We start from the raw sequence: 10,564 nt of genomic DNA on the forward strand, positions 1-10,564 counted from the left end.
CCGAGCGCTTGCTTTAGCACGCCTGCAGATTCTATCGCTGATCTATATATATGACTGGATAGCCGCTAGGCTAAGACATTTGAGGTCGCGAGGCCGCCATATTGCTCCTCCCAAGAAACGTTTCTCGGCATAGATCCTGTCAAGACTATCGGTGATCTTGCGCGATCGGTGACGCGCATGCGCAGAAGATCGGCCGCTAACTACGGCATACACACTAGAACGAAATACCTTTGTATATGCCTATCGCGTTCGTAAAAACATGATACAATTTCGTATTTGAGCAACATTTTGCCAAATGTGATGTACATACACAATATTTGATGATACTTTGCATTATTGATATGTATAAGAAAAGTAGACTGTACCTTTTAAGGCAGGCATTTATTTTAAAACTGGGTACAACTGCACCTCACAGACAATGTATGTAAAATGGATTTCAATCAAACGTGAAACGCTACTGTTGCTAGGGTTAGCTTGTATTTTCAGTACTAATCCACAGGATAGTTAAATTCAACATCATCACCTCCAACCGTACAATGTAACATGAAAAAAAAAAAGAAGCTGAGTGGTCATTTGGCTAACATTGACATCAGTTTCAAAGATCTTTCTTTCAAACGCAAAACGTACGAGTGGTCGTCGATAAGATTTCTTGAAACAAGCACTTTGGTGAGAGTGGTTGCAATTAGTTAGGCCACAAGTGTACAAACTCGGGTTTCACATCCTTTTCCTTTTTGCAGATTCACGTTTGCAGTTTTACCACCAGCCTCACCTCAAAAGCAGTTTGTGAAAAAAAACAAAAAAACAACAACATTGTATCACAGAGATGGTGGTTACAGCACACATAATTACGCCCGCATAATTTGTGCTGCCCATTCTGTAAAGGAAAACAAGGTTAGAGGACATGAAACAAAAGTATAAATCATAAATACATTAACCATTCAGATCTTTCTGAAATACATGAAAAACAATCAAAATATTACAACCCTTATCAATTTCCATATTGGACCTAATTTAAAGCCTCTCATTATAAATATTTAATAGTTGATTTTGAGGAAAATCAAGGACAATGGGAAGGAATCTCCTGGCTTGTTAAATGTTATGATTATGCTAAAACAACAACAACCAAAAACAGAAAGTTGCTATTCTTGCATGCCTGAAACAGTCAGTTTGAATCTATGTGTACCGAAAAAGAAAACATGAATGGAATGAACATCAAAATGAGGCGTACATCACCAAGTGGCATTTGATCAGACGTTGGCAGCCGCAAGTGTTTAATCGACACATGCTCCATTTACAGCAATAACAAGATTGCCTTGGCTTTTTCAAAGAGACGCTCAACTTATTATTAACATAAGTCTTATTGCATGATGTGAATGCCGTTACATATACACACACGTTCTACAATATGTATCAATGTCGTTTTGCTGTTGACAGCATGACGGGATGTCGCGTTCTGAAGTTGTGGCACACGAAGAATGATGGCTGCAATTTAGGGAAGGAAAGTTGCTTTGGCGCTTTTTGAATTTGTGATCAAAAGTCTTGCTTAAATGTGGAATGCATTTAAACAACTAATTTTTTTTAAATCAGATCTTAGAATTTTGATTAATCATGATTAATCACTGATTTAAAAAAGCTTTTTTCCCCCCCAACATATTTTGCCCGCTAAATTTCAAGCACACCTGTTATGTGTTAATTTTTTTCGACATTTAATGTGATGAGGACATCTTCAAAAATTTATATCCACTGCACACGCTCATCCTGCTTTTTCTAATCAATTATTTGCATAATTTAAAATGGGGAAAAATGACCTACAACATACGTAAACATTTATTAAATTCTTTACTTTAATGCATGCAAGTTATGTTTATTGCGCAAACTCGAACAGCTACCTTTAACGTAACCATCCGCTGTCGGCTAAAAAGGATCATCTGCGGTCAAAATTAATAGTGTGATTAATCTGTGGTAATACAATGATTAATGCGATATTTTTTTGTGATTAACTAATTAGTTAACGCTTTAACTTTGACAGCAGTAATTTAAACCTGCAGCTGGGACATGACGAGCGTCTTCTTTGGAGCGCCTGTTCTTGGTAACGATAACGTGGGAGTGCGAGGGCTTCTCTTTCGGTGCTCGTTGCATGAGTGGCTTGCGTGTGCTTTAACAGGTGAAAGACGTTGGAAGGAGCAGACAGAGGTTGACCCAGTTGTGCGAGGCAACACAGACCCGCATTAAATCCTAAATATAGCACCAGTTGGCATTGCAGACAGACCAAAGGGTGCACAGGGGGTCAGGTACAACAAAAAGGAAGAGACGCACGATGCAAGAGGGGCGAGAATGGAACGAAAACTCCAGACGCATAAAAGTGACCCAGTGTGATCAAATATTTACAGGCGACGCACTAAGGATATATTCATTTCTATATACTTCATTATTTACAAGTGAGAGAAACACAGCCCTTTGTTGAGAAAATATAAGTTAAAGTCCTATTTTTGTGAAGCAGAACCTCGTGTCGGCAAACACGAGCAACTGTTCTGCATGCAGACGCTCGACCAAAACGATCCTATCCGACATGCAGATACCCGGACACGCACACACGGACTGACATCTACGCGGCCGACAAACATTCATACGACTACACAAACAACGTTTCTGCAGCAGTTGGAATACATGGTCCTTAGAAAAAACATTGATGGCTAAAGACGGGGGGGGGGAAGTGTGCTAAAGTACGAGAATTCTAAAACAAAACGTGACATTTTTTTTCCCCCCATAATCCTCTGGGAAATGGCTCCTAGTCTTCATTATGTCCTCAACATAAGGGGACACCTCTTCATTTTCTCTGCAGACACATCCCGCAACACCCCACCGACCAGCCAGCAAGGTAGTCTATCACATCCGTCCGTCCGTCCAGCCAGCTTCTTGTCCACTGCCGCTCATGCTGTTTGGCAATCCTTTGCACCTGGAGGATGAAAAGGATGTGGGACGGAAAAGGATTCAATCGGGCGGGTTGAAAAAAAAAAAAAAAAAAAAAACATCATCATCATCATCATCTTTGTGTTCAAGTCGACTCATTCGGCGCTCGCTGGTTGGGCCATGGGTCAAAGGGAAGTCAGACCAAAGTTACAGCGGCAGTAAATCATGCCGCTGGAGTCCAACCAGCTGTCTGAGATGGGATCGTAGCGTTGGACAGTGTTCAGGTAAGATGATCCTGAGTGACCTCCCACGACATACAGGTTATTGTCCACTATAGCAGAACCCACACCTGCAAAACACAAAAGTATTAATGGGTACAACTGAATGGCATTGAATTGTAGTTGTCAATGTCGTGGCTTCATTGTACCACATGGCCCATGCATCGATCTAAAGTACTAACACAAAACATTTTGCAACCATTTATGAGAAATACATAAGAAATCCTTCAGAAAAGCATGTTGATTTTTTTTTTTTCTTTTGTGCTGCCAAAGTTACGGAAGACGATTAAGGCCAGTGAAGAGAGTGTGTGTGTGTGTGTGTGTGTGTGTGTGGGGGGGGGGGGGGGGGGGGGGGGTTGCCAGGATTCTCACTTTATTCTCAGTATTCTCACTTAAAATCAGAATTCTCACTTTAAAGTGAGAATAATAGTAACGATAATAAAGTGAGAATTGTGAGAATTCTCACTTTAAAGTCAGAATTAGGGCTGGACGATTATGGCAAATAATCTAATTGCGATTGCGATATCATATGCGATTATTTTTTTAAGGTCCTTTTCAATGATTTTTTTTTTTACCCAACAAAAAGTTAATTATAATAAACAAGCTATTATATATTACAGGATTTTAAGATAAAGGCAAATGAAGCCTTTTAATATCAGTTTTTTTCTACTACCTACAATTTACATATCCGACTTTTCATGTTGCAGCAAACATGACATGTAAACACTGTATTTATAAATAAATAAATTCAATTTAATATTAAATCCAATTAAATCAATATTAATATTCCCCGGAAATTGTGTGTTTCAAAAAGTCAAAACAAAATATGTTTTAAATTTTTTAAATTGAAGATATAATACAGATTTTTCATAGAAACGTATGCAAAAGCGAGTCAGTTGCTGGACAAATTAAATGTCTTACACAAGTAAAAGTAAGCACACGAGTCTTCTTCGCCTGAAGATTTCTGTACATTTCCCCGCCACTCTTATTGGGAGCTCCCCCTAGCGGCCAACCAAGTAATTGCTCAATAAGTAATGAACAATGGAGCAGTTATAGTATATTAACTACAAATTTACTTGCGTAATACGTATCGATAATCGATCGGGTAACAAAAGTATCACAATTTATCGCAATATTGATATACCGTCACACTCTTATTAGTTCGTCTGTTCCACTTGACTTGAAACGATTAAAAAAATAACAACAACATACTTTTCCAACTGCTGTACGATATCCACTCACCAGTACGTGGATCATTCATTGGTCGGCAGGCTGTCCACTGGTTCTGGTGCGGATCGTACCTCTCGATGCTGGACAGGTGAGAGACTCCATTGTGCCCGCCCACCACAAATATAAATCCAAGCATGACGCCCACGCCAAAATTGATCCTCTTGTCTGCCATGGGGGCTACCATTTCCCAGGCATCTTTACTAGGGTCGTACCGCTCCACGCTGTGTGAAGAAGAGGCCAAGTTAACATTTACTAGTCATCTACTAACTAGACAATAGCCATTAAGCTCTTTGACAGTGTTTGCGGTGTTCCCCAGGGCTCCGTGCTGGGTCCGGAGCTGTTCAATGTATATATAATTGACGTTTTTTTCAATGTATCCCAAACACTAAATCATATGCTATTTGCATATGATAAAAACACTACAACTACAAATAGGGCTGTGCAATTAATCAAAATTCAACTATGACACTACACAATTAGCATGATGATGAATCAGCATAATCTTAAAAAAGCCCTAACTACAAATAGTATTAATTATAATGAGCTGGTAAGTCCCGTGAACACTAAAAGCTATCAAAAAGTATATGGACATAAATTATCTCTAAATCTAAACAAAACAAAACATTTGGTAATCTTACAGTTTGCAGAAGTAGCTAAATAAGTTCAACAAGATTAATATTAATGTAAGTTGGGGTGAGCCCATAAAAAAAATTATTTGTTTTCTCTTAAGTATTGACTCAGACTGACAATAATTATTTGGTTGTTTTAGTTGTTTATGTTGACCGCTGCTTGAAATAAAATAATTGATAAAAAATAAATAAATAAATAAATAAATAAATAAATAAAAGAATGAAGGTAAGAAGGAGTAAACTACCAAAACCTGCCATTTTTGTTGTCCCTTGGCAGATGCCAACAACAACCTGTAACCGACATCGTTTACAAGCAAATAAAACAAGCCTAACATCAGCGTGACCGATACAACATACATTTGGTGCCAGTACAAATCGATTCAACAAATCCCCGAAAGACACACAGGAACATTAGCAATCTGGAATTGTTTTGCATATGAGGCAAGTGTACAAAAGCCATTGGGAGAAAGAGGAAGGGAAAAAGCATCAGTCCCCAGAGAGTCTCTGTCCAAACACAAACTCCTCAAGGCTTTCGGGAGTCAAGGAAACGAGCAACAGAGACGGCGCTTACCAGAGAGCCTCAGCAACAGCACTCAATGAAACTTCAGCCTCCACTTCACTTTTGACTTCAGTCATAAACAAACCCCTGGCCATTTTTTTCAGCTACACTTGACATCCTGCGCTTTGATTGCCAGATTAAAAAATAAATAAAATACCCAAGTCTTGAGAGAAAGATTGTTTTTCTGTGAGCCACTTCCTGGTTACAATAAAGCAACTTGAATTTCTTCTGATGAATATAAATTCAGCCATTGATACATCCAGATTAAAGTCTTTAAAATGTACAATGGGAGGAAAACAGACCAATTCAAGTGTCCAAGTAGTGGACCCTGCAATTAATTGGGGCATGGAGTCTTTTTAAAAGTAGAGGTCACCATTTGTTGACGTAAGACTACTGCAGTCAAATCTCATCTGATCTGATTGCACTTTACTCCTTTAGCTAGTAAGAGTCTAGACTGTGGAAGGAAAATGTTTCAGCCTCGGCAGGGACCTGGGGTCTCACATCACTCTGTGTTATTTGTAAATATCTTTTAGAACTACAATATACACAACTAATTCGTGGCTAATTAGATATTTGCATTGAAAAGCATACCCGTAAAAGCTGACTGAGCAAGAGCTGGATTACACTCTCGTCTGATTTCCAACAACCATTCACACCTTAGCACATTTTAGGGTCTTCAATGTACTGTAAAGTTCTGATGGAAACGTTCACCTGTTATTTTATGCTATTCTACACAGATAATACCAACTAGAGGGCTGCATATTTTCAGTTGACCAGTTTACTGGATGCCAGAATGATTGAGTACAAGAGCTGTGGAGCCTTTTCTGCTTAATGCGGAAAAAGATCTAATCCGTCCAAAATGGCTTTTTAACGCTTATGCTGCCTTGGCCGCCCACCCACACGGGGGGCAGCTCGGCATAGTCCATATGATAATGTGTGACCTGATGATCTTAACTGATTTTTCAGGGCCCACAGAATATTGTGTTCTATTGCTATAAAAACATGGAACCTACCAAAAGTAAGATTAAAGTCTCTTCTTTCATCAGGGAAAAAAAAAAAAAAGTATATTTCTATTTGTTTTTCCGTTTTGCAGCAATTAGCTAAGTTTCATTATTATTCAATCTGCTTAGAACTGTTGGGAAACAGCTTGTTTTTACCATGGCCCTGGTTGATCTCATACTCTGCCGCCACCTGCTGGCCGTTTTTGTAATTACTACAATTTTTCACCCATTCTCTGCAGTTGAGAGGCTGCATCCAAGCTATCTGTATGCTTTAGCATTAAAAAAATAAAAATAAATCTTTGGGACAATACATTTAAAATAGAACCTATTTATACATTTTTTTCACTTGGGAGCAAATGAGTTAACTAGATACTGTATTGCATGTGTGCCAGAGTGCAGATAGAGATAGAAAGATGCTGAGCTCGGAGAGGTCAGAGCGACACAATGAGCAATCTCAAATCACCTATCTAACCATGAAGAGGCCTAATCAGTAAATAATATGCATGTTTTTGGAATATAAGAGGAAGATGTAGTACTTGGATTAAAAAACAAACAAACATGCAGCAAGCCTGATGCAAACCCTCAACCTCAGAACTGGCAGCTATACTAACCACTTTGAAAAATGAATAGTACCTGTTCATATGAGCCGGTCCATATCCTCCAATGGCATAAACCATACCATCCAGCACAGCGGTGGCAAAGCAGCTGCGGGACTTGGTCATCGGTGCCACAGGCTGCCACTCCTTCAATTTAGGGACGTACTTTTCCCCTGACTGGAGATAATATTGTCCATCATAGCCTCCCAGTGCATACAACTCTCCAGCCAGGACCACCACCCCAAGTGTGCTGCGACACTCGGCCATATGCTCAACCGAAGACCAGGTGTTACTTTCGGGGTCCCAGCTCTCCACTGTGCTTTCGTGCCTCCTATAGCTAATGCCCTGTCTCATGTGCGTGGCAATGCCTCCCACCACGTACACCTTGTGGTCAAGTACTGCCACTCCAAACTCATATCTGGGAACACTGAGAGGCGCTAGCCCTATCCATGAATCGGTCTGAGGGAAATACATTTCCATGCTGCAAGAGAAAAGTGGATTATATGTGTTAGCTATAGTGCTTGCATAAAATAGTTAAGAAAATATAGCTGCTACCATTCGGTTATTACCTTTCTAACGTGGCGAACAGTCCAGCTTTGCCTCCTACTGCCAGCAGTACCTTTGGGGCGCACCTTGGTCTTGCAGACAATACAGTCTGATAGGAGAGTCTATGCTCAGGCATAAAATGATATTTGAGGGCCTCGTTGAGCAAGTGCTTGCACGCGTGGTCATCTCGTATAAGATGGTTGGCTTCATATAAACGAGTGAGAAATTTGACGCTGAGGAGTGGAAGGCGTACGCAGTGCAGCAGCTGAGCCAAATGCTGCTGCCGTTCCGTTACGTCATATTTAATCCACGACTCCAGGGCGTAAAATACAGTTTCCTCCGTTACCACCTTAAGACAGTCATTGGACACAATTTCATCCAGCTCTGTCCTTGTCAGTTCAAAAAACTCCTCAGTCTGACAGACTTCCTCAAAATTCTCACAGATGAACTTCGTTGCAGCCAGGCACAGGTCATGACAGCCATACGTCTCTGCAAAGCGAGAGATGCCGATACAGTTCCCAGCATCCAGCTGGCTCTCCAGGAAGGAGCAGCACTCCTTTAGTACTAGCTTGACCTGGAGTAGGTTGGCTGCCGGTAGTAAAGATTCCACAGTTTCCTGGGAGATGAACACTGTGCCAGTGTAAGCGTACTCAACAATGGCCTACACGAGGGTGGAGAAATTCATACAGAAAAAAAAAAAAGATTACAGAAAAGTCAAATGATTTATTTGACATCAAACAGCTTCCAATCCACCTTACCTGCAAGGCGGTCTCATCAATACATTGGAATTCAACTTCGGCCGTCTCCTTTTCTGACAGGTTACCTGTGAACATGGCCTTGAAGTAGGGACTGATGCTGGCCAGCACTACTTTGTGGGCATGGATCTTGGCGTCACCCACCCGGAGCACAATGTCACATAGTTCGTGATCCTGCCGCAAGAGCTGGAGGCCTTGCAGCAGTTGTTCAGAATGTGGCCGTGTGAGACTGGCAAACATATAGGACTGGTCCTGCTGGTCCATCTGAAAGCATGAGCACATTATTTTGTGTCATACTGAAAATTTGTCTCAACTACAGTACTAGGTAATACGTGCTCTATAGTAGGGCTTAAAAATCAATCGGAAAAAAACAAACAAAAAAAAACACCTAAACATTATTGTGATGATGGCACATGCAATATGTGCATCTCAAAGATGTGTGATAAGTTTAATATGGAATTACCATGGGGGGAAAAAACAGAGAAGAGGTGAACTAAGCAGGCAGGAACAACGCCCAGTGCACGCCTGGGTCCGACAATTGATCAATCAGAACCTTTTACGGCAAAATAGCACTAGCAGGAGAATTGCTAGTCACGTAAAAATATCCACCACCTGTTAAATATTATAATAATATCTACATCGCAATATTCAACATCCAAATCCCATTTTGCATTTATTTTTATTTTTCAAATATCGTGCAGCCCTTATCTACAGTCACAAATATTAAGGTCACACTCCAAATTGCATATCTGCAGAGATATCTGAAATACAACGTAACATGCTGTAGCCTATAACATTAGCTACACCGTATGTATCACGGAAAAGCGTCTGGTGTAGATCGAAAGAGAGATTGGTGAAATGCTGCCATCATTCAAAGCAATTGTTAGGTTTTAGGGAAGCGTGACCATCGGAGTGCTAAAGATGCAGAACGTTTAATCAACTCTAATGGCAGGGAATGTTTATGTAGTAAAACATCTTCCAGCTGTAGCGCGTGTGACATACTATCACAAACAAAAGAGCAGCTAGTTGATTGTCAAGGGTTTGTGATCACGCATAATAATAAGTAATGACATGATCAAAACCCTGCTAGCTGCCTCTTAGCGTGACATTAGCTGAAGCGCCAGCTAGCACAATCAACCCAAACACCGCTAAATTTAGCACTAACACATTTCTGACGGCCGCGTGTTAGCATTTACTTTAGAATGCGGAATTGTCAAAAGCGTAACATTACAAGGGGGAGGAAAAAACCCCCACTAAGTCTATTTTTCATTTATGTGTTTCGTGGCACTGCAGAAAATAGAAGCTAAAAATAAACACGGTTACTAGCTGCATCATTGATTGATATACAGTAACATGGCTGACAGAGACACACAAAACGTAACGTTTTGGTAAGCTCAGCTGTCTGCTGATAAGTTGTGTTCCGTTGCGACACAAGTAAAACGAACCTGGAACTTATTGTGCGTCTGGTGAGCCGCTGCTTGATCGATTTTGCAGTGACGGAGTTCAGCTGTGACGAGTGGGAACCCCGGGCGGCTATCAAGGAAAACAACCTACTGCCAAGCTAGCCACCAAGCTACAGAGGACTTCTTATTATAAATGAGCGAGTAAACAGTACACTACTTCCGCTACTTTCAAACTAAACAGCGCAGCCCACTACCCCTACTCCTTTCACAATAAAAGCACACATAATACTTTATTAATGAGAACATCATACTGTAGTTAACTTTAGAAACACAAAACGGAAACTGTTTTTTTAGTTAAAAAAGTCAAGTCTAAGTCTAAAATTTAAATATCAGGATGTGAACAAAACGATTGTAAAACAACACAACAAATAAAACTGAACATTGAAAATATTTAATGAGTTACACCTGCACATCTTCAATAATAATAATAATAATAATAATAATAATAATAATAATAATAATAATAATAATAATAATAATAACAACAACAACAACAACAACAACAATAATAATAATAATAATAATAATAATAATGTCATTTGTTGTTGCTGTAAACCCAAGAAATTTAAATGGCGATTGGAGACTCACATTTTATTC

At 39.9% G+C, this 10,564-nt stretch overlaps 1 protein-coding gene across 1 annotated transcript; it reads right to left on the minus strand.

The window, feature by feature from the left end:
* Positions 1-362: 362 nt before the first annotated feature.
* On the minus strand, positions 363-10,109 carry klhl28 (kelch like family member 28). Its single transcript, XM_077538484.1, has 6 exons — positions 9,950-10,109; positions 8,508-8,768; positions 7,773-8,410; positions 7,241-7,684; positions 4,431-4,639; positions 363-3,259 (listed from the first exon to the last, which is right to left on the minus strand). The coding sequence occupies exons 2-6, from the start codon at positions 8,766-8,768 to the stop codon at positions 3,096-3,098; spliced, it is 1,716 nt and encodes a 571-aa protein (XP_077394610.1). The 5' UTR covers positions 9,950-10,109; the 3' UTR covers positions 363-3,095.
* Positions 10,110-10,564: the final 455 nt, after the last annotated feature.

Source organism: Festucalex cinctus, chromosome 12 (assembly GCF_051991245.1).
Source record: "Festucalex cinctus isolate MCC-2025b chromosome 12, RoL_Fcin_1.0, whole genome shotgun sequence".
Lineage (NCBI taxonomy): Eukaryota > Metazoa > Chordata > Actinopteri > Syngnathiformes > Syngnathidae > Festucalex > Festucalex cinctus.

Coding starts and splice junctions, on each gene's coding strand:
- klhl28 (XM_077538484.1), bottom strand. CDS start 8,768: ATGGACCAGCAGGACCAGTCCTATATGTTTGCCAGTCTCACACGGCCA. Junction 8,411..8,507: donor TTGATGAGACCGCCTTGCAG/GTAAGGTGGATT, acceptor ACCCTCGTGTAG/GCCATTGTTGAGTACGCTTA. Junction 3,260..4,430: donor AATGAATGATCCACGTACTG/GTGAGTGGATAT, acceptor TGTGTTTTGCAG/GTGTGGGTTCTGCTATAGTG.